Source organism: Oncorhynchus kisutch, linkage group LG17 (assembly GCF_002021735.2).
Source record: "Oncorhynchus kisutch isolate 150728-3 linkage group LG17, Okis_V2, whole genome shotgun sequence".
Lineage (NCBI taxonomy): Eukaryota > Metazoa > Chordata > Actinopteri > Salmoniformes > Salmonidae > Oncorhynchus > Oncorhynchus kisutch.
In genome coordinates, this window is record NC_034190.2 from 46,004,143 (window position 1) to 46,031,198 (window position 27,056).

Sequence of the window (27,056 nt, forward strand, 5' to 3'; positions counted from 1 at the left end):
TGTTGCATTGGATGCGTCTCAATCCACCGCATCCGGTGATGTCGCACATCTGCAGTGAAAATGTGACAGAGCTAGAGCACTTGTTTGTCAGACCATGAGACATCCTGAAAATCGGTCTTCTCACAAAATCATCTGTAGCATCCAAACTACTATGACTCATCTGTTGAAAGACGAGGCTCCCATGAACACAATGGTGTTCTCCATTTTGCTCTACAGCCCCCACAAGCGTCTTGGGACTCATTTTATAGTCCTTGTTGGTATTAGATAGAACGCCCACTTGTGGAGAAAACAACCTGTGGTTCCCCAAGTTACCCCACTGGCTCAGAGCAAAAACATGACCCCATTCAAACGCAGTTTTCTTGTTGTTTGCTTGTTTTAATCAATTACAAAACTACATTTAAGAAAAGCATGTCTAAAGATTATTGCTCCAAAGTGTTCTCACTACTTAGAAAAACGTAATATTGTAGGGCTTCCCTCATGCCCCTTTTCATGACAGTGCAAGCAGCAACTTGGGTGAGTGCTAGCTACCTAGCTACCGACAGAACATTAAGCTAGCCAAGACCAACAACACAAACAAATAGACTACACAGATACAAGTAGTGAGTGGAGTATACTAACAAGTTAAATGGATTATTTGTGATAAAATGTTTTCCACACAAATACCTACTTGGCCACCGTGTCCCCAAATTTCTCACTCCCACGCCAAACAGCCTGAAGATTTTTGACCTGATTACACAGCAGCTTTGGCATGTTTTGTTATCCTATATAACAAAATAGATTTTTACAATGGTGGTCCATCGGAAAGATTGTTTGTTTTCCACAATCTGTGGGCGTGGTCGAGGGAATTACTTTTATTTCGTGATTATCGACTCGGGATAGCCTAAACACAAAAATACAAATATAGACTCGGAGTGTTGCGTGACGATACAGCGTGACGCAACATGACAACGTAAACATGATTGGTCGACAGTCTTTGGTCAATGTCCAATGGGATTTCTATCTCCTCTTTTCTGTGATATCTCTGGCCTTTACCCCTCAAACGCTCCCTGTGCCAAAACATGGCTTGTGCTTAAGGAGCTGCATCCCGGGATATGTAGTCAGTCATTTAGCGACATACCTCCAATTCCAAATGCTTTACCCACCAAAACACAACAAGGACCATGATGCTGCTCGAAATTGCGCATGGGATATCAGACAGCCGATAACCCGTCTATTATGCTACTTCGCTGAAATAAAAAGGTACCGGAAAACTGCGAGCGAACAACCATTGGAGCCACTTGAGAAAGTAATAAAGTAAAATATGTACTTTTTCCTGATTTGTGTAATTTAAAGGATGGGATGCATATCGAAGTGTTTCTCAATACACTCAATCCATAGGTTGCTTTCTGAGTCAGCCTGCCCGCTCGGCGCCTTGATTGAAACAATGCATACAAAGCTTAGTTAGCGAGGATTTGTTAGGCTAGTAGTTAACCTTAGCTAACGCTACATTTGTCATATGCAAAGTTGAAATGGTAACCTAGTTATCGTTTCATATTATTTTCAGCGCTTTTACAACGCACTGGTCAGCATTTTAGTTGTACTTCACATGAACTAGTGTGTAAGTTAGCTATTTGCATTGCGTGCACATTTAGCATTTTGCCTATTGAGAGGCTAGTTACTGTAGCAAACAGCTATAGCATCCCCCTGCCCGCCATCTTTTTAAAGGAATAGATGTGATGTACAACCATATGCACCCGGTCGCTAAATTGTAAATGGCTACTATTTTGTGAAATAAAGGGTGTACGCCCAGTCGAGTAACTAGCTAATCTGTCTACATTTAGCCATATGGATTTGTAATTGCTAAACGTGCCAGATGTTGGCGTAGTTTATTATCCTACAATGTGTACTTTTGTTAATGTTGATCTCTGCATCATTGCTGTTGCCCAGCGAAATACTCACTTCTTTGCCCCTGTTAGGAATTCTAAGTGGTCTGTGTAGGCTATATTACTTTGGCTACATGTATGTGTACTCACGTTTTAGATTCATTTGACTTTTAGTTTATTAGAATTTAGCCACCACTCCATAGCTCAGTCATTCTCATAAAATATTAGCCCAATTGACTCGAGATTTGACTACTGTCTGTGAGGATGGCATCTGAAGGTCTCATATTTTCTGAACAGCACTTCTTTAATTTTCTAATTCCAATATTTGACCAATTTGTTTGGCAGGGCACATACACCCAGGTGTGGATGGGATGTGTGTACTGCTGGAGGAATAATGAGCTGAAAGAGGAGCAAAGTATCTATTGAAAACACTAGGACTCAGACGTTTTGTAGAACAGGGAAGAAGTGCTCCCCTGTTGCCAGTATGTCGGCTGTTCCTGCGTCCGCCCCAGCACTTGTCAATCCCTCGCCACCAGAGTTCACCAACCCCAACAAGCCTGGCCGGAAAACAAACCAACTACAGTACATGCAGAACGTTGTGGTGAAGACTCTATGGAAGCATCAGTTTGCGTGGCCCTTTTACACACCTGTGGATGCCATCAAATTATGTCTCGCCGTAAGTCAATTCCACACTCAGTAGTTTTTTCTCTGTTATTGGTAAAATCAGAGCCTTAATGCTAGAATCCTTAATTGAGACAATAACAAAGTGTGGACCCCCCCCCCCCCCTCTGTTTTGGTAAAAAGCTGAGGAATGGACCTGGAGAAATCATAGACTGAGCTATGGATTCAAGGACTGACCATCCATAATATCAAATGCATAGTTTTAACCATGTTTTGAGGCTACAATGTTTGTTTACGTTTTACAAACATTGGAGTGAAACAGGCTTATATATTGGGTTTTGATGGGGTATGACAGTTGAACTATGCTCATGAGACATTTCTAAGTTATATTCTCCAAGAATCAGTGGGTATATGTCATTAATGTCTAAGTCTAAAATGTATGTAGAAACAAATGATTCTAGCTTTAACAATATTTGCCTCTGGGTAAAAGTAGGCTGTTGCATTTTAATATTAATATTGTGTGGATGTGTGTACATTTTGGTGTTGTTCCTAACTAACCCTAACCCCTCATTGTTGAACAATCATCATCTTAAAATGTTTTCTTTATTTCCTGGCTGTTATGTTATTGCTCATTCATAGTGAATTCTACTTCCCTCTTGATGCTGTCATACAGGACTATCATAAAGTTATCAAGAGCCCAATGGACATGGGAACAATAAAGAAGAGGCTAGAGAATAACTACTACTGGAGTGCCAGCGAGTGTATGCAGGACTTCAATACAATGTTTACTAACTGTTATATCTACAACAAGGTAAATTCTCCTTTGCCATTCATAAAAATATAGATGCGAAAAACAACAGGGTCCGCACTCAACAAGTAGTTCACAGAGCTTATTTCCATTAGCAGTTTTTTCACTGGATCACATACAGATGTTTACACACACAATGTTTTTTCAGTGACATTGATGAAGACTTTTGGACTGTATTTTGACTCATTACGAGGAGGATGTATTTATACTTCCTCTAGTCAGTCTAGAGGTGCCCTGTAGGCATTTTTAATAGCTGTGATGATTATGATCAAGTGAACCATCTGACCGTTCACCTTAATCTTGACCCATAACTCATCCTTTCTTGTGTTCCCACAGCCTACAGATGACATTGTGCTGATGGCCCAAGCTCTAGAGAAGATATTCTTACAGAAAGTGGCCCAAATGCCTCAGGAGGAGGTGGAGCTGCTACCACCGGTGCCCAAAGTCAAAGCAGCCCGCAAACCAGGAGGGCCCGTTAGTGCAGGCAAGTCCAGCCTTTCACAGTTGATAGGGACTCATGCGCTGAGGAAATGTCTGTCATTTACACCTTTTTGCTTCCATCATCTTTCTTGCAGAGAGCCAAGCACAGGGTGAGTCGACAGATTCACCCCCATCTTCTTACCCCAGCTCCCCTCCACTTCTGTCTCAGACACCTGTCATAGCAGCCACGCCAGTGCCAACCATTACATCTGTTACCCCTGTCCGAGCTGTGCCTACTGCTGCCTCCATGATGGCTGTGGTTCCAACGGCACAGCCAGTCATCAAAGTAAGTCCCAGAGAGACAGGCCGCTCTAGAGGGTCTTTTCATTTAGCTCTACAGTCTAACGGAGGATTCTTGTGGGGAGCGTATTTTACAGTTCTACTCGTAAAATTTTTGTCTTAGGATATAATCCATTAGAAATCTGAGAGAAATTCTAACATGCTATATATTGAATATATATATATATATAGAGAGAGAAGCAGGCTACTGATATATTTGCATTTGGACATTGTCATTTCCACAGAAAAAGGGGGTCAAGCGGAAAGCAGACACAACAACTCCCACCACCTCAGCAATCTCGGCCAGTAGAAGTGACTCCCCTACCCAGCTCCTAGAATCCAAACAGGAGAATGTCTTGTCCAGGCGGGAGAGCACAGTGCGGTCCGTCAAGCCCCCCAAGAAGGACACAGAGGATGGAGAGGCGCCCCTGCTCAGTGGCAAGAAAGGCAAGCTCGGCGAGCAGCTGAAGCACTGCGAAGTCATCCTGAAGGAGATGCTGTCCAAGAAGTACACGGCCCACGCTTGGCCTTTCTACAAGCCTGTAGATGCAGAAGCGCTAGAACTGCATGACTACCATGAGATAATCAAACACCCCATGGACCTGAGCACTGTCAAAGTAGGTTCCCTATTCACTCCCTCGACTCACTACTAACTCTTCTAAATTACCCTCCAAAGCCTGGCTGTTTACTTGGTGGAGGAAAATAATTTGACCAATGTTTTTATTTGGTGGTTAAGAATAGTTCAAATGGAACTATTCCTCAACAACAGTCACTGCTAAGGGGAGGACAATTACATCTGTTTTGCTAATATATTTGTTTAGAGTTTTATAGAGATCTCTATCTCAATAAGAAGGCTCTGACTGTTTGCTCTGTATCCACAGAAAAAAATGGACGGTCGGGATTACCAAGATGCCCAAAGCTTTGCGACAGACGTCCGGTTAATGTTTTCAAATTGCTACAAGTACAACCCCCCTGACCACGAGGTTGTTGCGATGGCCAGGAAGCTCCAGGTAGGATAAGATTAATCAGATATTCACACCACCTCATTGGAGAGCTGTCGGTTGAACTACCCCTTGTCTTGTGTTTCTCAGGATGTGTTTGAGATGCGATTTGCCAAGATGCCGGACGAGCCCATCGAAGCCACCCAGCTCTCCACCATGCCGGTGGTAAGCAAGAGTACAGAGAGCAGTGAGAGCAGCGGCAACACCTCCAGTTCGGAGAGCTCCGACTCAGAGGAGGAGCGGGCCACGCGGCTCGCCGAACTGCAGGAACAGGTGGGTTCGGAACAGGTGGGTTCTCACAACCAAGGACCAAGATCCAAAATCCATGGATGGATGAACAGGGAGATGCCCCCCTCATGCCCCACTTCAGATTTAGACCGCTAACCCTTAAAAATCAAAGCCACTCCACGATGTTCAGAGATGAGAGCCAGCCCTCCAGAGTAAAAGTGACATAGTTAACCCTCTGCCGCTACAAATGCTGAAATAAACTGTTAGAATAACTTGGTATTATGGCTTGCATGCTGAAACTGTAGAGCTCACATTTTTAGAGCAATGTTTTACATTTCATTCATACCAATGGTGACAGTATTTAGCTCTAATGAAATAGTTTGTTGTGCTACTAGAATGTTAACATGATCTTTGGAGTTTTCTATCTTTGTCCCCTGATTTCCCCTTTGGCTTTCTTACCAGCAAATCACTGTGGAGCACCCCAATGGTAACAGGGCGGGGGGAAAAAACGGGTGTGCCAAACGTTTTCAGGTGATTTATCTCTTACTTCCCCGTCCCCACAAAACATTTTATTTTTGTATTGCACCTTGTTGAAAGAGCGGTAGAGGGTTACATGTGGGGATGAGAACTATTAAACAGGTTGTAAGTGTGCTAAAGGTATTTCCCTCAGTAGTCAGCTTGCTCTTTGACATGTAGCCCTAGATATTCCTTTTTAAGGCTTTTTGTGAGATGCAGGTAGTTACTTTTTCTCCCATTGTCGCATTCTTTTAGTGGTTTAAAAATGGGAAATGTTAGTTTTCATGGTGGTCACAGTGTTTGCTGGTGATGTTAGTGTTTTTATGATGATTCTGGCAATGATTTCATATGCTTTTGTTGCGTTGTAGGTTCAGTATTTCTTCCTTTTTTCAAGTTGAATAACTCCTAAAGAACAATGTCTTTGTGCTGAAGACAAGGAAGTGTCACTGAGAGCGTTCACAATTATATGTTATCGTTTTCTGTTTTATATTACTTGTTTCTTCAAAAAGCAATCAGTCAATGCATCACTTTGGGAGTCAGCATTTCCTTATTGTTTTAAAGTTTTCGGTAGACAGCTACAGTACAGGCTGGTGGCCCGGTGTGCTTCTCTGACAGCTTTTTTCCAGAGGCCAATGGGAAATTATTTAACGAGACTCCTTTTTTTTCCTTACTGTTTTTATGAGATCAATGACTGTACACTATTTACACACACACTCCTGATTGTTTCCTGAGCTTTCATTTGAGAATATATGTAGAAATATGAGTAGTGTATAGTTAATTAATGCACATACAATACATAAGGTAACTTGAGGATGATTTAAGATGCAGCAACCCTGTAAAAGTTAAGTAAATCAAGCAAACCCATGAATTGGCTAGAAAATGAGACCCCTTCAAAGTCAATGGAAAATAAAACGTTCCTCCTAGGGCCAATATAACTGTCATAATTGTGACATAATGGTCCAAGACATTTTCTGCAACAGGTTACACATACCTACATCCCACAATAGCTAACCCTTGATGCCTGTATTTTTCCATCACTTCCAGTACCTTGTCCCAGTCTCTGCATCCACTTTACCCTATATAAACCAACATCTGGGCTCATCGGTGACTCTTTATTCTGCTTCTCTCCTCAGCTGAAGGCCGTTCATGAACAGCTGGCTGTTCTGTCGCAGGCCCCAGTAAGTAAACCAAAGAAAATTGAGAAAAGGCAAAAAGATAAGAAGAAAGACAAAGAGAAAGACAAAGACAAAGCCAACAAGGGGAAGGCTGATGACGAGAAGAAGCCCAAGTCAACACAGCAAACCAAGCCAGCTAATCAGAAGAAGGCTCCAGCCCGGAAACCAAACCGCACGGGGGCGGCTACCAGGTACTACTGCCCAGTCTTATCATACAGTGCCTTGAGAAAGTATTCACACCCCTTGACTTTTTCCAAATGTTGTTGTGTTACAGCTTGAATTTAAACTTTTGTGTCACTGGCGTACACACAATACTGGAATTATGTTTTTAGAAATTAAAAATGAAAAGCTGAAATGTCTTGAGTCAATAATTATTTAAACCCTTTGTTATGGCAAGCCTAAATAAGTTCAGGAGTAAAAATTTACTCTGTGTGCAATAGTGTTTAACATGATTTTGGAATGACTACCTCATCTCTGTACCCCACACATACAATTATCTGTAAGCTTCCTCAGTCAAGGAGTGAATTTCATACACAGATTTAATCACAAAGGCCAATGCCTCGCAAATGGCACCTATTGGTAGATGTGTAAAAAGCAGAAATTAAATATCCCTTTGAGCATGGTAAAGTTAAATTACACTTTTGATAGTGAATCAATACACCCAGTCACTACAAAGATACAGGCATCCTTCCTAACTCAGTTACCAGAGAGGAAGGAAGCCGCTCAGGGATTTCACCATGAGGCCAATGGTGACTTGAAGTCAGTTATGGAGTTTAATGACTGATAGGAGAAAACTGAGGATGGATCAACAACATTGTAGTTACTCCACAATAATAACCTAAAATGACAAAGTGAAAAGAAGGAAGCCTCTACAGACTAAAAAATATTCCAAAACATGCATCAGATTTGCAAAAAGGCACTAAAGTAAAACTGCAAAAAATGTACTATAGGTCTTGAATACAAACTGTTATGTTGGGGGCCAATCCAATACATCACTGAGTACCACTGTTCATGTTTTCAAGCATGTGGCTGCACCATGTTATGGGTATGATCGTCATCAGCAAGGACTAGGGAGTTTTTTGAGGGGATAAAAAGAAACGGAATAGAGCTAAGCACAGGCAAAATCCTAGAGGATAACCTGGTTCAGTCTGCTTTCCAACAGACACTGGGAGACATTCACCTTTCAGCTGGACAATAACCTAAAACACAAGGCCAAATATACACTGGAGTTGCTTACCAAGACGATAATGAATGTTCCTGAGTGGCCTAGTTAGTTTTGACTTAAATTATTCTAACATGTATCGACTCGGGTGTGAATACTTATGTAAATTAGACTTTTGTATTTCATTTTCAATACATTTGCTACAAATTCTAAAAACATAGTTTCACGCCATCTTTATGCTGCGTTGTGTGTAAAAAAATAAATATCTAATACATTTTGAATTCAGGCTGTAACACAACAAAATGTGGATTAAGTTAAGGGATATGAATACTATCTGAAGGCACTGTATCCGTTTTGTAATTTGTCACAATTAATTTGCTCATTTACTGCAGGGAACTTGAACTTTTGGATGAATCATCATTACCCATGCCACTTGTTGTAACAGTGTTAAGCTCTGCTGTGTTACACTTTCCCCTTGTAGTCTGATCCAGATGTAAATCATCTGTACTTTAAACTTCTCTCAGTGGTAATTTGAGCATCCTGTGAGAGGCAAAACCCGTAGGCCTATCAAAGATCTGACCAAAACATTTTCAGGCAAACAAAGAAAGGGACCAAGGTGGCGGTGGCGAACAACGAGTCTGAAGAGGAGCCGTCCCTTCCCATGTCATACGACGAGAAGCGCCAGCTTAGCCTGGACATCAACCGTCTTCCGGGTGAGAAGTTGGGCAGGGTGGTCCACATCATCCAGGCCCGGGAGCCTTCCCTGCGTGACTCCAATCCGGACGAGATAGAGATAGACTTTGAGACACTCAAGCCCTCTACCCTTCGTGAGCTCGAACGATACGTCAAGTCCTGTTTGCAAAAAAAGCAGCGGAAACTTTTACGTAAGTTGTGAGCTATTACACTTGTTGTTTTTACAGATGCCCTTCTCCAGTCGCTAATGGTTACCTGGTTCTTCAGGGGTAAACCTCTTTTCTCTGCCTGTTTACTAAATGCTCCCTTGCATTTGTTCCCCCCTTTTTAACACGGATGTTACTCACCCTCCCACCCTTTGCACATTTGCTTTTTGGTATTTTATTAGGATCCCCATTAGCTGTTGTGAAACCATCAGCTATTCTTCCTGGGGTCCACATGAAACATGACATATTACAGAACATAAATAGACAAGTAAAGCACGAGGACAGAACTACATGAATTTAGAAACGGCACACACAGCCTACATTTCAATACATATACAAAAAATATCTAGGTGAAATAGGGAAGAGGCGTTGTGCCGTAAGGTAGTGGTGAAATGGGTCAACTGTTTGTTCACCCGCCTGCAATTGCAAATAACCCATCCGCTCAACTATATGCGATAAAGTGAAACTCTGAGGCCTGCACCCAACCTAACCTGTAAATATAGAAAATGCGCTGTAGGCTACGGTCAGACTGCAGAACAATTTTTGGAGTGTGTGTGCAGGATTTTGTTTTGCCTGATTTAGATATGTTTCTGCTTATAATATCCAACATTTTGGTAGGCTATTTGTTAGTCAACTTGTCTATAATTAGATGTACTTAGCTTCTCTTTTGTCATGTGTTTCCCTAAAATACTAAATATACCCTTGCTCAACAGAATAATGTAATAGCTTGATAGAATGAATGCTTCAATCTAGGTGACATCTATAAACTTTTCTCTGTCGTCTTTCGCAATGCTAAAACCTTTCGGGACTGGGGAGAAAATAAAATGCAATACAGTAAAAAAAACTAACCTAAGACTTTCTGTAAAAAATGTCCAAATGACATCAGTTTGATCAGTTGTAAGGAAAAAGAATACTGTGAAAACGACCCAACGTGTTTCAGTTCGGCTTCAATGCATATTTTATGTGGTTGAAATTACCCAATCGTCGTACTTGATTAAATTAAAGATAACTTAATAGAAAACGACTCAAGTAAAAGTTGAGTCACCAAGTGAAATTCTTGTCTAAAAGTATTTGATTTAAAATATACTTAAGTATCAAAAGTAAACATATAAATCATTTAAAAAATCCTTATTAAGCAAACCAGACAGCACTGTTTTCTTGTTTAAAAATAATCATATTTATTTACAGATAGCCAGGGAAACACTCCAACACTCAGACATCATTTACAAACAAAGCATGTGTGCTATGAGTCAGTCAGATCAGGGGCAATAGGGTTGACCAGGGATGTTCTCTTAATAAGTGTGCGGATTGGACCATTTTCCTGTCATGCTAAGCATTCAAAATGTAAAATGGGTGAAGGGGAAAATGTATGGAGTAAAAAGTACATTATTTTATTTAGGAATGTATTGAAGTAATGGTTGTCAAAATTATAAATGGTGAAGTTCTGATACTTTAAAGTATTTTTACTTTAGTACTTTACATCACTCGTTGATATACTATCACCTTTTATGATGCTTTCATGATGAAGATAGATAGCACCTCTAAAGATTGTAACTGAGCATTGCATTCTCTCAAGATGCAGAAAGAAATCATATTTCTCTACTCCTGTTCCCAAGTCCAAATTTTGTGTACATTTGGTGTATAATTTTACTGCAAGGAATGCTTAGTTCTGCAGGAGTTATTATTAAGGCTAATGCCCTATTCGCTTTGGGACTAGTTGGTTATGTATTTATTATCACAGAATCTCTGTTAATCCAGAGGACGATTCAGACAAGATATGTTTTTCCAAACTGCCCCTTGTAATTTATTTTTTTATATATACACACTACCGTTCAAAAGTTTGGGGTCAATTAGTAATTTCCTTGTCTTTGAAAGAAAAGCAAAAAAAATTTGTCCATTAAAATAGCATCAAATTGATCAGAAATACAGTGTAGGCATTGTTAATGTTGTAAATCACTATTGTAGCTGGAAACGGCTTATTTTCTTTATGGACTATCTACATAGGTGTATGGAGGCCCATTATCAGCAACTGTCCAATGGCACGTTGTGTTAGCTAATCCAAGTTTATCATTATAAAAGGCTAATTGATCATTAGAAAACCCTTTTGCAATTACATTTGCACAGCTGAAAACTGTTGTTCTGATTTAAGGAAGCAATAAAACTTTAAACTTGTTGTTTATCTGGAGCACCAGCGAGTTAGATTTCAGGCTCAAAATGGCTAGAAACAAAGACCTTTCTTCTGAAACTCGTCAGTCTAATCTTGTTCTAAAAAATGAAGGCGTGAAATTGCCAAGAAGCTGAAGATCTGGTACATGCTGTTTACTACTCCTTCACAGAACAGCGCAAACTGGCTCTAATCAGAATAGAAAGAGTGGGAGGCCCCGGTGCACAACTGAGCAAGAGGATAAGTACATTAGAGTGTCAAGTTTGAGAAACAGACGCCTCACAAGTCCTCAACTGGCAGCTTTATTATATAGTACCCGCAAAACACCAGTCTCAACGTCAACAGTGTAGAGGCGATGCTTGAAGCACAGCGCTGTTTATGACTTCAAGCCTATCAACTCCCGAGATTAGGCTGGCAATACTGTAGTGCCTATAAGAACATCCAATAGTTAAAGGTATATGAAATACAAATGGTATAAAGAGAAATAGTCCTATAATAACTACAACCTAAAACTTCTTAACTGGGAATATTGAAGACTCATGTTAAAAGGAACCATCAGCTTCCATATGTTCTCATGTTCTGAGCAAGGAACTTAAACATTAGCTTTTTTACATGGCACATATCGCACTTTTACTTTCTTCTCCAACACTGTTTTTGCATTATTTAAACCAAATTGAACTTATTTCATTATTTATTTGAGACTAAATATATTTTTATTTATGTATTATATTAAGTTAAAATAAGTGTTCATTCAGTATTGTTGTAATTGTCATTATTACAAATATAGAAAAATCGTCCGATTAATCGACTTTTTTGGTCCTCCAACAATCGGTTTCGGCGTTGAAAAATCATAATCGGTTCGACCTCCTGTGTGTGTGTGTGTGTGTACACAGTTGAAGTCAGAAGCTTACATACACCTTAGCCAAATACATTAAAACTTAGTTTTTCACAATCCCTGACATTTAATCCTAGTAAAATTATTAAAAAAATGTGAAATGTGAATAATTGTAGAGAGAATGATTTATTAAAGCTTTTATCACATTCCCAGTAGGTCATCACATTCCCATTCCCAGTAGGTCAGAAGTTTACATACACTCAAATAGTATTTGGTAGCATTGCCTTGAAATTGTTTAACTTGCAAAAGACCTGCAAAAGTTGGGTGAATTTTGGCCCATTCCTCCTGACAGAGCTGGTGTAACTGAGTCAGGTTTGTAGGCCTCCTTGCTCACACACTCTTTTTCAGTTCTGCCCACACATTTTCTATAGGATTGAGGTCAGGGCTTTGTGATGGCCACTCCAATACCCTGACTTTGTTGTCCTTAAGCCATTTTGCCACAACTTTGGAAGTATGCTTGGGGTCATTGTCCATTTGTAAGACTCATTTGCGACCAAGCTTTGACTTCCTGACTAATGTCTTGAGATATTGCTTCAATACATCCACATAATTTTCCTTCCTCAGGATGCCATCTATTTTGTGAAATGCACCAGTCCCTCCTGCAGCAAAGCACCCCCACAACATGATGCTGCCACCCTCGTGCTTCACAGTTGGGATGGTGTTCTTCGGTTTGCAAGCCTCCCCCTTTTTCCTCCAAACATAACGATGGTCATTATGGCCAAACAGTTCTATTTTTGTTTCATCAGACCAGAGGACATTTCTCCAAAAAGTACAATGTTTGTCCCCATGTGCAGTTGCGAACCGTAGTCTGGCTATTTTATGGCAATTTTTGGAGCAGTAGCTTCTTCCTTGTTGAGTGGCCTTTCAGGTTATGTTGATAGGACTTGTTTTACTGTGGATATAGATACTTTTGTACCTGTTTCCACCAGCATCTTTACAAGATCCTTTGGTGTTGTTTTGGGATTGATTTGCACTTTTGCACCAACGTACGTTCATCTCTAGGAGACAGAACGCGTCTCCTTCCTGAGCGGTATGACGGCTTCGTGGCTCCATGATGTTTATACCTGCGTACTATTGTTTGTACAAATGAATGTGGTTCCTTCTGGCATTTGGAAATTGCTCCCAAGGATGAACCAAACTTGTGATCTACTATTTTTGCTGATTTCTTTTGATTTTCCCATGATGTCAAGCAAAGAGGCATTGAGTTTGAAGGTAGGGCTTGAAATACATTCACAGGTACACCTCCAATATACTCAAATGATGTCAATTAGCCTATCAGAAGCTTCTAAAGCTGTTTAAAGGCACAGTCAACTTAGTGTATGTAAACTTCTGACCCACCAGAATTGTGATACAGTGAAATAATATGTCTGTAAACAATTGTTGGAAAAATTACTTGTGTCATGCACAAAGTAGATGTCCTAACCGACTTGCCAAAACTATAGTTTGTTAACAAGAAATTTGTGGAGTGGTTAAAAAATGAGTTTTAATGACTCCAACCTAAGTGTATGTAACCTTCCGACTTCAACTGTATGTGTGTGTGTGTATATATGTTTGTATTAGAGGTCGACCGATTATGATTTTTCAATACCGATACCGATTATTGGAGGACCAAAAAGGCCGCTGCCGATTAATCGGGCGATTTATATTTTTTATTTGTAAATAATGACAATTACAACAATACTGAATGAACACTTATTTTAACTTAATATAATACATCAATAAAAATCTATTTAGCCTCAAATAAATAATTAAACATGTTCAATTTGGTTTAAATCATTCAAAAACAAAGTGTTGGAGAAGTAAAAGTGCAATATGTGCCATGTAAAAAAGCTAACGTTTGAGTTCCTTGCTCAGAACATGAGAACATGAAAGTTGGTGGTTCCTTTTAACACGAGACTTCAATATTCCAAGGTAAGAGGTTTTAGGTAATATAGTTTTTATATTTATAACACATCGACAACAGCCACACTCGAAGCAGCGTTACCCATCGCTCCACAAAAGCCGCGGCCCTTGCAGAGCAAGGGGAATAACTACTCCAAGTCTCAGAGCGAGTGACGTTTGAAACGCTATTAGCGCACACCCAGCTAACTAGCTAGCCATTTCACATTGGTTACACCATCCATTAGGCTGATAGGATTTAAGTCAAATAGCGCTGTGCTTGCAAAAGAGCTGCTGGCAAAATGCACGAAAGTGCTGTTTAAATGAATGCTTACGAGCCTGCTGCTGCCTACCATCGCTCAGTCAGACTGCTCTATCAAATCATAGACTTAATTATAACATAATAACACACAGAAATACAAGCCTTTGGTCATTAATATGGTCGAATCCGGAAACTATAATTTCGAAAACAAACTTTTATTTCAGTGAAATACGGAACCGTTCGGTATTTTATCTAACGTGTGGCATCCCTAAGTCTAAATATTCTTGTTACATTGCACAACCTTCAATGTTATGTCTTAATTACGTACAATTCTAGCAAATTAGTTCGCAATGAGCCAGGCTGCCCAAACTGTTGCATATACCCTGACTCTGCGTGCAATGAACGCAAGAGAAATGACACAATTTCACCTGGTTAATATTGCCGGCTAACATGTATTTCTTTTAGCTAAATATGCAGGTTTAAAAATGTATACTTCTGTGTATTGATTTTAAGAAAGGCATTGGTGTTTATGGTTAGGTACAGTCGTCCAACAATTGTGCGTTCTTCACAAATGCGCTTTTGTTAAATCATCCCCCAGCGTTGCATATGCAGGACACGCTAGATAAACTAGTAATATCATCAACCATGTGTAGTTATAGCTAGTGATTTATGATTGATTGATTGTTTTTTATAAGATAAGTTTAATGCTAGCTGGCAACTTACCTTGGCTTCTACTGCATTTGCATAACAGGCAGGCTCCTCGTGGAGTGCAATGAGAGGCAGGTGGTTAGAGCGTTGGACTAGTTAACTGTAAGGTTGCAAGATTGGATCCCCCGAGCTGACAAGGTGAAAATCTGTCGTTCTGTCCCTGAACGAGGCAGGTAACCTGTTATGGCTGCAATCCCGATATCGGGATCGATATGACAACTACCAGTGAAAATAGAGGGTGCCAAATTCAAACCACAGAAATCTCATAATTACAATTCCTAAAATGTACATGTGTCTTATCATTTTAAAGCTATTCTCATTGTTAATCCCACCAAAGTGTCTGATTTCAAATCGATTGTTTAGGTCTCGACCAAACCACACAGCCATTTTCCAGCAAAATATAGCATTCATAAAAAGCATAAATAAAGATACAATTAATCACTAACCTTGAATTATCTTCATCTGATGACACTCATAGGACTTCATGTTACACAATACATGCATGTTTTGTTTGATAAAGTTCATATCTATATAAAAAAATCTGAGTTTACATTGGCTATTTAGATTCACTAGTTCCAAAAACATCAAGTGGATTTGCATAGCCACATCGTTTCAACAGAAATACTCATCATAAATGTAGATGATTAGCTACTTTTGGTAAACAATTCCAAAGTCACAAAGCACGTCCACTAGAACGTGATGAAATGTCCAAAACTTTCGTAACAGTCAGTAGAAACCATGTACTGATTCAATCTTTAGAATGTTGTTTACATATATCTTGAATAACGTTCCACCGGAGAATTAGAATTACTTCAGATGAGCGGTGGAACGCAAGTCCTTCCCCTGTGAACGCGCCTGGTGAAAGCATGGTCCACTCATGGCTGTGGTGACTATTTCCTGTGTCAATTGACCCCCCCTTCACATTAGAGTCATCAGACAAAGTTCTATTGACTGCTGACATCTAGTGGAAGGCATAGGAAGGAAAACTCATCCATATCTCGCTGTAATTTCAATGAGACCTTGGTTGAAAATCTGCCACCTCCAGAAAAATAAACAGGAAGTGGAATTTCTCAGGTTTCTGCCTGCTATATGAGTTCTGTTATACGCACAGACATAATTCAAACAGTTTTAGAAATTTCAGAGTGTTTTCTATACAATACCAATAATAATATGTAAATATTAGCAACAATGACTGAGGAGCAGGCCGTTTGATATGGGCACCTTTCATCCAAGCTAATCAATACTGCCCCTGCAGCCATAAAAAGTTAACCCACCGTTCCTAGGCCGTCATTGAAAATAAGAATGTGTTCTTTAACTGACTTGCCTAGTTAAATAAAAGGTATAAAAAATCTGCAAAATCCGCACCCAAAAATACCGATTTCCGATTGTTATGAAAACTTGAAATCGGCCCTAATTAATTGGCCATTCCGATTAATCGGTAGACCTCTAGAATGTATATGTATATGTACATTTCTTGTCCATTAAAATAACATAAACTTGATCAGAAATACAGTGTAGACATTGTTAATGTTGTAAATTACTATTGCAGCTGGAAATGGCAGATTTTTAAAAATGGAATATCTGCATAGGCCTACAGAGGCCCATTATCAGCAACAATCACTCCTGTGTTCCAATGTCACGTTGTGTTAGCTAATCCAAGTTCATAATTTTAAAAGGCTAATAGATCATTAGAAAACGCTTTTACAATTACGTTAGCACAGCTGAAAACTGTTGTACTGATTAAAGAAGCAATAAAACTGTCCTTCTTTAGACTTGTTGAATATCTGGAGCATCAGCATTTGTGGGTTCGATTACAGGCTCAAAATGGCCAGAAACAAAGACCTTTCTTCTGAAACTCGTCTGTCTTTTCTTGTTCTGCGAAATGAAGGCTATTCCATGTGAGAAATTGCCAAGAAACTGAAAATCGCGTACACCGCTGTGTACTACTCCCTTCTCCCATTGATGCTCTCTGTGAAAAGGATGTTTGTCTGTTTTCTGTAGTTGATATGTCTGGATTTGACTGTATGCCTCAGTATTAACTTTCCCCTTACCTCCTTCCTTCTCCTGTGCAGAGAAGGCAGGCTCAGCGCCAGCAGGGGGCGCCTCTCGAATGAGTGGCAGCAGCAGCTCTTCTGACTCTGGCAGCAGCAGCTCCAGTGGCTCCAGCTCAGAAAGCAGTGACTCCGATTGATCAGAGAAAGACCCACATACAGTCCAGTCCCTCTCTTACCGTAGTTAATTTACCCCCCTTTCTAGCTAGTAGTCTGCTCTCTTTTTTTCTTCCCCTGGATGACTTTTATAAGATAATGAAAAGACTTTCGATGACGAGGATATTGATAATGTTTTGTATTTAGATATGCCTTTAAAGAAAAACATAGGAAACGTGTAAGAAGATATAGCTGACTGAACATAGTCAGGATTTGTTTTTGCTGGCCCTTAAAGGGAAATGCCTGGTATCACCAGAACAACATGCGTTTAGTTAATATTATAATTTTTTAAAGACTATGTTACATAAGTAGTAAACCGTTAAGAAACACTGAGATTGATTTTGGTTTGGACAAAATTGCCTCAAGGAACAAATATGGTCTTTCTCTTCCTGGGATGGATGTTGCCTCTAGTTTGACCTTTGCCACCACACATTATTCCATTTTTTTTTTTTTAGGTTTTATGGATACAGCTATATTTAAGAAATTAAGATAATTGTTATTTTTATGGTCATACATACAATTTTTGTTGACAATGTAAAACAAATGGTTTTAACGATCATCTATAGAAGAGAATTGATAACTGTTTATTTTTGTTCTCAATCTTCCATTCTCCATTCAGTGTTTGTATATCTGTTGTCTCAAGGGTCTGTTCAATGTAGTTGACGGTTAACACTAGACTGCGATTGAGTGATACATTGACTTAATCATGGCCCTACTTGTATTTACTGAGTGTTTTATCTACACATTTATGGCAAAGTAAAGTTGCTGTTTGATACATTTTCTGATTGTCTTAAAGATTATTTTTGAGTCTCATGCTTTGATATTCTGTCCACAGTATGTGGTGGCATATACAAATTCACTTTTTGCAGCCAGTGTTAATGTTAAATGCTCCCCTACTAAGATGTAACACACATCACACACTCTTGTGGTTTGTTTCCCAGCCTGTTTGTATATTTGGCATGTGCCATATCTGACAACTCTCATTATTGAATGTTATAACTTTTTCCTTTGTCTGTGTTTGAGCTAGTCTTTCATTTGAACATTATGGTTGTATTCCATATGTAGGTGAATTAACACTCACAGTATAGCCTGTTTCTTTTAAGAGTGGAGAGCAATGGGCTCTCTGTCTCCTCTGTGTAAACAACTAATCGCTACGTGTACAAAAACGTACACAAGACAGAAAATTAGAATCTAAAAGTAAATAATCGTATTGTTATTTTGTTCATATTTGAGCATTACAAAGACCTCTGTAAACAGAACTAGGTAGATGTGTCATAATACACAACCTAGTCTTCCTTCCAAATTCAGAATCATGAATTCAAACTCCTTGTTTACCTTTTACAATACACCTGTTGTGATTGGATTTTTACAATTATGTATCTGTAATTTCTGAGATGGTAAGTGTATTTTCTATCAATTTTAGATAATTTACAACTGCAGTTCACGAAGCTGAGATCATTTGGTTAGTTGTTAGTAGTGGTGATGTTTTAAACTTGATCTGCTAAATCCCCATTAACCTCATTATACAGATTCAGACAACCTCTTACATAAAAAAAAGCTGGTTTTGCCTGAGGGATGTCATACGAATTGTTTTCACCATATTCACTTATTTGTTCATTTTAGTTCTTCTTCAACATATAATAGATAATTTTTATATTTTAATAAAATCATTATGTATTTGCATGCACTCCTGCTGTAACTTTCTGAAATATTTTTTAGCACTGTATTGTAACTTCTGTAGACATCAATCTTTGAGAATTAAAGGTTTGTGTTGTAGTTTTAGGGTTTAAGGGTGAAATTACATAGGGATGCTGGGCAAACAAAAAGTTAATATTTGATGTAATTATTTACATGGGATACCATATTTTTCTGAGTTCCTTTGTTTTCATAAATAAACCGCATAAACATACACGATTGTGAGCTCCTTTGTATCCCATCCACATCACAGCTGTTTAGGCCAATAACTGGCATAGCTATGTCAAAGGTTTGTGGTAAGTCAGAATTTATAGTAGTAGACAGACATTTAATTGAAAGAGCACACTTCTATTCCACATGACAGTACACATAATCAACCTCTACTTGCTGTTGGAACAGTTTGTTTATTTTTGTAATTGTTTCAGTTTGTCAGTTTACTTACGATAATACTCCATTGAAATGCAAAAAAATCTAGAAATTATACATATGCCTGAGCTTATACTGCCATGCCCCAATACATACACAGGTAGCCTCTTTTAGAATCGGAGATTGAAATACTTGCACATTCATCTCTAACATAGAGATCAGCATTCCTGAACAGTCTCATTACAAGTCCAGAATCTTGAACAAACTTAATTTCAACTTACTTCACCTGTTGTCTGCTAATTTTTGTCCTTATGTCGGCGGTAATCTAAAACAAAATCACACTTTATTTGGATGCTACAGAAAGTGTCATACTATCTGTTGATAAGCAACTACTTGCTAATGTTACAGTTAGGGTTAGGTTTAGAATAAGGGTAAGGGTTAAGGTAAGTGATGAGCGATTAACCAACATTTCTGTTATTTTTCCAGATTTAAAGCAACTAATTGTTTTGTTTTAGTTTTTTTCTCTGTGCTCTATGTGCACATTGCACAGTTTCTTTAGCGATAAATCAGATCCAGCCTGAACTGTGTAATGATAGTAGGGAGTTATAGTGCAGAAAACATGGTAATTACCTACAATGAACATAATCCATTGCACCCACTTGTCCGGTCTGTGTTTCTTTTATGCCTGCTATGGAAGAGAGAAGAATGCGCACCTAAACTCAGCAAAAAAATAAACGTCCTCTCACTGTTAACTGCATTGATTTTCAGCAAACTTAACGTGTAAATATTTGTATGAACATAAGATTCAACTGAGACATAAACTGAACAAGTTCCACAGACATGTGACTAACAGAAATTGAATTATGTGTCCCTGAACAAAGTGGGGGTCAAAATCAAAAGTAAGTCAGTATCTGGTGTGGCCACCAGCTGCATTAAGTACTGCAGTGCATCTCCTCCTCATGGACTGTACCAGATTTGCCAGTTCTTTCTGTGAGATGTTACCCCACTCTTCCACCAAGACACCTGCAAGTTCCCGGACATTTCTGGGGGGAACGGCCCTACCCCTCACCCTCCGATCCAATAGGTCCCAGACGTGCTCAATGGGATTGAGATCAGGGCTCTTCGTTGGCCATGGCAGAACACTGATATTCCTGTCTTGCATGAAATCACGCACCGAACGAGCAGTATGGCTGGTGGTATTGTAATGCTGCATGTTAAGATGAGCCTGCAGGAAGGGTACCACATGAGGGACGAGGATGTCTTCCCTGTAATGTACAGCGTTGAGATTGCCTGCATTGATAACAAGCTCAGTCTGATGATGCTGTGACACACCGCCCCAGACCACGATGGACCCTCCACCTCCAAGTCGATCCTGCTCCAGAGTACAGGCCTCGGTGTAACTCTCATTCCTTCAACGATAAATGTGAATCCGACCATCACCCCTGGTGAGAAAACCGCGACTTGTCAGTGAAGAGCACTTTTTGTCAGTGCTGTCTGGTCCAGCGACGGTGGGTTTGTGCCCATAGGCGACGTTGTTGCCGGTGATGTCTGATGAGGACCCTGCCTTACTACAACAGGCCTACAAGCCCTCAGTCCAGCCTCTCTCAGCCTATTGCGGACAGTCTGAGCACTGATGGAGGGATTGTGCGTTCCTTGTGTAACTCAGGCAGTTGTTGTTGACATCCCGTACCTGTCCCGCAGGTGTGATGTTCGGATGTACCGATCCTGTGCAGGTGTTGTTACACGTGGTCTGCCACTGCAAGGATGATCAGCTGTCCTTCCGGTTCCAACCGGAAGCGCCTTAAATTGGGGGCATAGTGGCTGTTTCGAAGGTTTAAAAAAGACACATCTTTCCAAAACTTCATTATGTGTGATTAGGCAACCCTCATGAACTGTAAATCAGTAATTTCTCCCATTTTATTTCCAAGAAAAACTCACACACAAACACAGCAAGGACGGAGTGACAGAATGTCACACAGAGCCTGCAATAGTTACCTTTGTTCAAACTATCAAAGAACCGTCAGACCTAGAGCTCTGAAACTTTAGAAACCTGCCCTAGAGCTCAAGTCGATAGTGCACGGTGAGTTATGTGGCTCTAGACATTTAGAAAAGTCCCAGAGTCGCAAGACTAGGTGCATTGAAACCGCCTTGGCCCATAGAGACGGACATTCAAGGACCCCGTAGCAATGTTTTTAGTTTTTTTAAAGTAATGTAATAATGCTACCTTGCACTTTCAAATAAAGCATTTTTGTAGTGTTTCTCCAATATCAACAGTTGGTTGATGCTGCTTCTTGAAAAAAAATCAAGAGAAATAAGATTTTAGTTACAATTTGTATTGCATAACACATTTTCTTGAATTTGTTTGAATATCAGCTTTGTGATAGATGCACTTCTCTGCATAAATGCACACAAACACTACAGCAGTATATTCACATTAGCAACAAAATAACAATATTTAATTTGTAGAGCTTATATCCCACACTCAATGCAAAGTATTACAGGATTAGTCAAATAACAAAAGTGGGGAACAACATAAGGTCAGATGCCTGTAATGAATTCCAGAACATTTCAAATCTAAATGAACATAACATTGATCAACATCATGGGGCAAGATTAATGTCTCACCACAGGTTAGTATCAATGACACGAGTGTTTAAGCATGATTTTATTGCTGACATATCAATTAGTTGTTTTGTAGTAGTTTTGTCAATTCAGTGTTTAAAGGTCTGGAACCTACAAGTACAAAATGTAGATTTTTGTTTTATTTTTATTATTATGATCTGGTCCAACTGCAGATACAGCGAGGAAAATCAACAGCAATTTTCAACATATTTTTGTAATGTTCTCTTTTTCTATGGTTCTAGTACCATGAGAGAAACCATTTCCCCCTTTTTTTGTTGTTGACAAGCTTAGACTTTCAACAGAAGAGTTGTGGATGGATGCATTTGTTGGAGTGGGATAGATGTTAATTTTGTGTTTGCTTTTAATTAGTTGCGTGATGATTCAATAGCATAATAACTCAATCTGTCAAGACCATATCTCATTGACAACTGGCTGGCAGTGGAGGATGTCACCTCATCACCGAAATGTCAACAGTGCGGTATCAACCCAGCTGTCATGCGCTGCAGAGACTGACTTTCGTGTCCCTTCTTCTGTGCTGATTGTGAAACAGTCAAGCATTCCATTTTTGTGGTCCACAATCGATATGCCATGGTGAAAGGCTTTCTACAGCCACTGCCTCCCACTGACGGCAGCCCTGCTTCAAACCAACTTGGTAACTTTTTTGTGTTTAAAAATATAACACATTCTATTTACCTTCCTTGCCATGTTGAATATCCTATGTCATTAATTGTATTCGATTATCTGATGTTTTTATTTAGATCATCTTCTGCTTGTAGAGATCCTGCAACGTTTTTTTCTGTGTCCACAACCGGCAATTAGGGTTTGCCCTGGCAGATCTGTTGCACTTTTAACCATGAATACTAAGGATGCAGTATATCTTTATTTAGTTTGTCTTGTTCGACTTTTAAACCGATCAACTTTATTGACTCATTCCTCTCTTTAGGTCGTTAAAATCTGGCATTGCCTGAGCTCCATTTTCGAGACCTGCAAGGAGACCGGTAAAGCAGGCATGAAAGAGTGGCTACTGGCCTGCCACCATCAACTTTTGCACCATCTTCAACAGACGTGTTCTCTTTCATATGAAGAGATGAATATGGCTGCGCCAGGCATGTCACGACAAGCATTTTTGACAATGCCTGACCAGAGGACAGAGCGTTTTGGTAGAGTAAGTTTATCCTCATTATTCTAAAGCAAAACTGACAGACTAATTGTAATGCAAGACTGGTGGTGGCTATTTTATAATTAACTGCTATTTTGTTATTTATCGTAAACATTAATCTGCTGCCATCGGATCATGTTTCAGCATGATAATGCACGGCCCCATGTTGCAAGGATCTGTACACAAATCCTGAAAGCTGAAAATGTCCCAGTTCTTCCATGTCACACATTGCTCTGGATCAACGTATGCAAAGGAATTATGTCGCACTGCATTAGACAAATGAGTGATCACACCAGATACTGACAGATACTGACTGGTTTTCTGATCCACACCCCTACATTTGTTTTTAAAGATATCTGTGACCAACATATGCATATCTGTATTCCCAGTCATGTGAAATCCATTGATTTTGGGCCTAATTTATTTATTTCAATTGACTGATTTCCTTATATGAACTGTAGCTCAGTGAAATCTTTGAAATTGTTGCATGTTGTGTTTATATTTTTGCTTTGATCCGACACTGTATGGAAGGGCTCTTCAACCCTGTTCCTGGAGAGCTACCGTCCTGTAGGTTTTCACTCCTACCATAATCTATCTCACCAGGTAAGCTAAATCAGGTAAGTTATCACTGTGACTGGAGTGAAAACCTCCAACCTTCGAACAGGGTTGGAGAGCACTGCTGTGCAGTAACAATTTATTTGTGTATTAATATTCCTCCTCCCTTCCTGATAAGTACCTTAGAATGTGGCAGACACTCCGTAATGACAGAGCAAGCCGAGCTGCTGGAGGGCCAAACCTGGAGTGCTCATGGAATGACCTCATGTATTAGTAGTACCGAACAGACAGCAAGAACACGCACAACATTAACCTCATTCTAAACTACTTTGGAAAGGTGCAGAGGCCCTGTCGGATGACCTGGCCAAGCAGCTGTGGATAGCGCGCATTGAGGGCACCCAGTCGTGTCACACGAGTAGGACAAGGTGTGGCTGAAGGAATCACAAACCTAAAACCCCCCAGTTTTACAGCAGCACACTGGCAATCTGCCATGGATGTTGTTTATAATTAGGGCCTTGTGTTTTGCGCAAGCATGTGTCATAGCAAGACTTTATCCTGTATTTTAAGCGTTTTCTAGAATTGAGAATAACACCAAAAATGAAAGCATTTCCGAGAATGGTGCTGGACCATCTGACATAAAAAGAAAAGAGTACAGTTTAATGAAAAATCTTTAATCAAACTGTCCCTGCATTCATCTCCTCCCGACTCCACTACTGAAACTAATTTACTCTCCAGCTTCAACTCAAGCTCTCTCCATAAACTCCAAATGTTCCTGACAGTACATAATAATAATTTGGTGGGTGCTTATATTTGTCCTATTTCACAATCTACAAGTGTGTATTAATACACTCTCTGAAAGTGGGGTCCCGGCAGTCCTGCGAGGGACTGCAATTACGGTTAAGTGCCTTGTTCAAAGGCACATGGACATATTTTTTTAACCTTTTCGGCCCAATGCGTTAACCACTAAGCTACCTACCGTCTTCATCACCCCCATCCACCATGAATTCCCCTGGTACCCTGTCTGCCACCGAATTGAATACAATATCCTCTTTCTGACCGACAAAGCTCATCAGCACCTTGCCTCTGACATTCACCCCAACCTTTTCCCCTGCCAACCCACATGCTCACTCCATTCTACCACAGCTGGCCACCTTGTTCCGCCAAAGCTCTGGAACTCCTCTCCAACTGTTACCCCACGCTCTATTTACATAAAGTTGCCTCATGAAACAGAAGATAGTCTTCTGTCATATGAGCCGTTATGACTGGGTCAAGGCTAATTATAATGCACCCACTAGTAACGTTAACAATTTTGCACCAAACTTAAACGTTTAAAGGCTGTTGATTACGTTAACTTCTTGCAGTCAGTTGCGTAAAGTAATGAAGTAGAAATACTTTGTTACTGTACTTAAGTCGTTTTTTTGGGGTATCCGTACTTTACTTTTGACTCTTTATGTCGACTTTTACTTCACTCATAAAAAAATAAAACAAGTATACTTTTACTCAAAAATCAAATCAATCTGAAGCTGGACGAAAAAAACGAATCATGTTGGAAAAAGATGCAAGCAACATCCGCGAGTCGGCACACTCATTGGGGGAACTTGTTTTGCTCGGCTGCAAGCGACGACACGCAGAATTGATCCAATCCTCTTCAGTTTGGTTAAATCCAAGAGTCCTAAAGTGTAAACCCCACCCACCGGGAGCCTGTCACTCACAAAACAGTCATCCACTCAGCAGCACTTTGCTCAAGCGTGTCAGAAATCGCTCTCCCACACCTCCTGATGAGGACAGGAGGTGTGGCTGTATCAAAAATAAATGTTTTCTTTCCTCGGAATGAAGGATTCGTCCTACCGGATGAAATGTCTGTTATGCTTAGTTCAGGAAATAACGTTACTAGCGTTCAAGAACTCACCATCGATATGCTGGTAGCTTGCTCGAATAACGTTAGCATGCTATCTAACATTTGCTAATGCAACAGGCAGTGTTAGTTGATGCTAGCTAATCTACCCAAATAGTTCACTAGCTAGTAGCTACCTATTTTAGCTGTCTAAAATGTGCCCAGATTCGGAAGCTTTGTTAGCTAACGCAATCTAACTAAACGAGCAAACCAGCTAGCTTAAGTGAACTGGTAGTTTCCGAATCTGGGCACGTTTTAGTCAGCTAACATTAGTCTAGCCAAATACCTTGACTAACTGGTCAAGCTACCATATCGATGGTGAGTTAGCTGTTAGCTTTTTAATTTTTGCCAACATCCAGTTAGATAGCCATTTTCAGATCTTGGACGGTATAGACAATGTTGTGTGCTTCATGGACGACATCCCCGTGTCAGCACCAACCATTGGAGAGCACCTTGTAGTGCTGGACAAAGTGATGTCAAGACTGGAGAAATATGGAGTGAGAATGAAACGCAGCAAGTGTGAGTTCCTCCAGGACTTAGTGGAGTATCTCGGATACAAGATTGTATCCGAGGCCTGCACCCAACCAACAGCAAGGTGGAAGCAATCGTAAATGCACCAGCACCCACAAATATCTCAGAGCTGAAGTCATTTTTGGGGCTCCTGAACTATTACGGAAAGTTTGTGGCAAACTTGTCCACATTGTTGCATCCGCTTCACCAACTGCTGCAGGCCGATACAAAGTGGAATTGGTCCCCACAATGCGAAGAAGCATTCAAGACTTGCAAACAGCGTCTGCTAGAGAGCAAGTGGCTTGCCCACTATAACACAGAGATGAAGCTGAGACTCGCGTGTGATGCAGGTAGGCGAGTAGGTGCCGTCATCTCACATGTTCTACCGTCAGGTGAAGAACACCCTATTGCATTTGCATCACGGACTCTGTCACCAAGTGAGAAAAATTATGCTCAAATTGAGAAGGAAGCCCTGAGCATAATATTCGGAGTGAAGAAGCTTCACAAATACCTCTACGGAAGGAAGTTCCAACTGCTGACAGATCACAAGCCTCTGTTGGCCATCCTTGGACCAAAATCAGCTATACCTTGCTGCACATTGAATGCAACGTTGGGCTCTGATATTGTTAGCCTACGACTACGAGATTGAGTACAGACGATCCAGTGATCACGCAAATGCCGATGCACTATCAAGACTACCATGCAATAGTGAGTCCGACAGTGAAGATGATAGCGCAGTCTTCCAGATCTCTCTCATTGATGAAATGCCCATATCTGCTTCTGACATAGCAGAGGAAACAAGGAAAGACCCAGTGCTTTCCAAAGTCTTGGACTTAACATTAGGCGGTTGGCCAACCTTCGTAAATGACGATAACCTTCGTCCATTCATCGACAAGAAAGACCAGTTGTCCACTGTTCAAGGGTGTGTTCTGTGGGGATCAAGGGTGGTGGTACCTCACAAATTCCAGAGGAGACTGCTATCTGACCTGCATGAGGGACATCCAGGGATCACTCGAATGAAAGCACTCACTCGCAGTTATCTGTGGTGGCCTGGACTGGATCAGGACATTCAACAGCATGTAGGCCACTGCTCACCTTGTGAAGCTGTTC

General features: G+C 40.2%; 1 protein-coding gene across 9 annotated transcripts; it reads left to right on the plus strand.

Annotated features, from left to right (window-relative positions):
- The first annotated feature begins 1,044 nt into the window (after positions 1-1,044).
- LOC109907751 (bromodomain-containing protein 3-like) lies at positions 1,045-18,832 on the plus strand. 9 transcript variants are annotated; one of them, XM_020505924.2, is made up of 12 exons: positions 1,062-1,293; positions 2,208-2,538; positions 3,157-3,294; positions 3,628-3,775; positions 3,867-4,057; positions 4,296-4,667; positions 4,932-5,060; positions 5,142-5,339; positions 5,742-5,810; positions 6,929-7,161; positions 8,727-9,016; positions 17,011-18,832. In XM_020505924.2, the coding sequence occupies exons 2-12, from the start codon at positions 2,347-2,349 to the stop codon at positions 17,127-17,129; spliced, it is 2,079 nt and encodes a 692-aa protein (XP_020361513.1). In that variant the 5' UTR covers positions 1,062-1,293; positions 2,208-2,346; the 3' UTR covers positions 17,130-18,832. The 9 variants fall into 9 exon arrangements, with proteins under 9 accessions (XP_020361516.1, XP_020361513.1, XP_020361512.1 ...); XM_020505923.2 differs by having other exon boundaries at positions 1,062-1,285; XM_020505925.2 differs by having other exon boundaries at positions 1,062-1,239.
- The last annotated feature ends 8,224 nt before the right edge of the window (positions 18,833-27,056 follow it).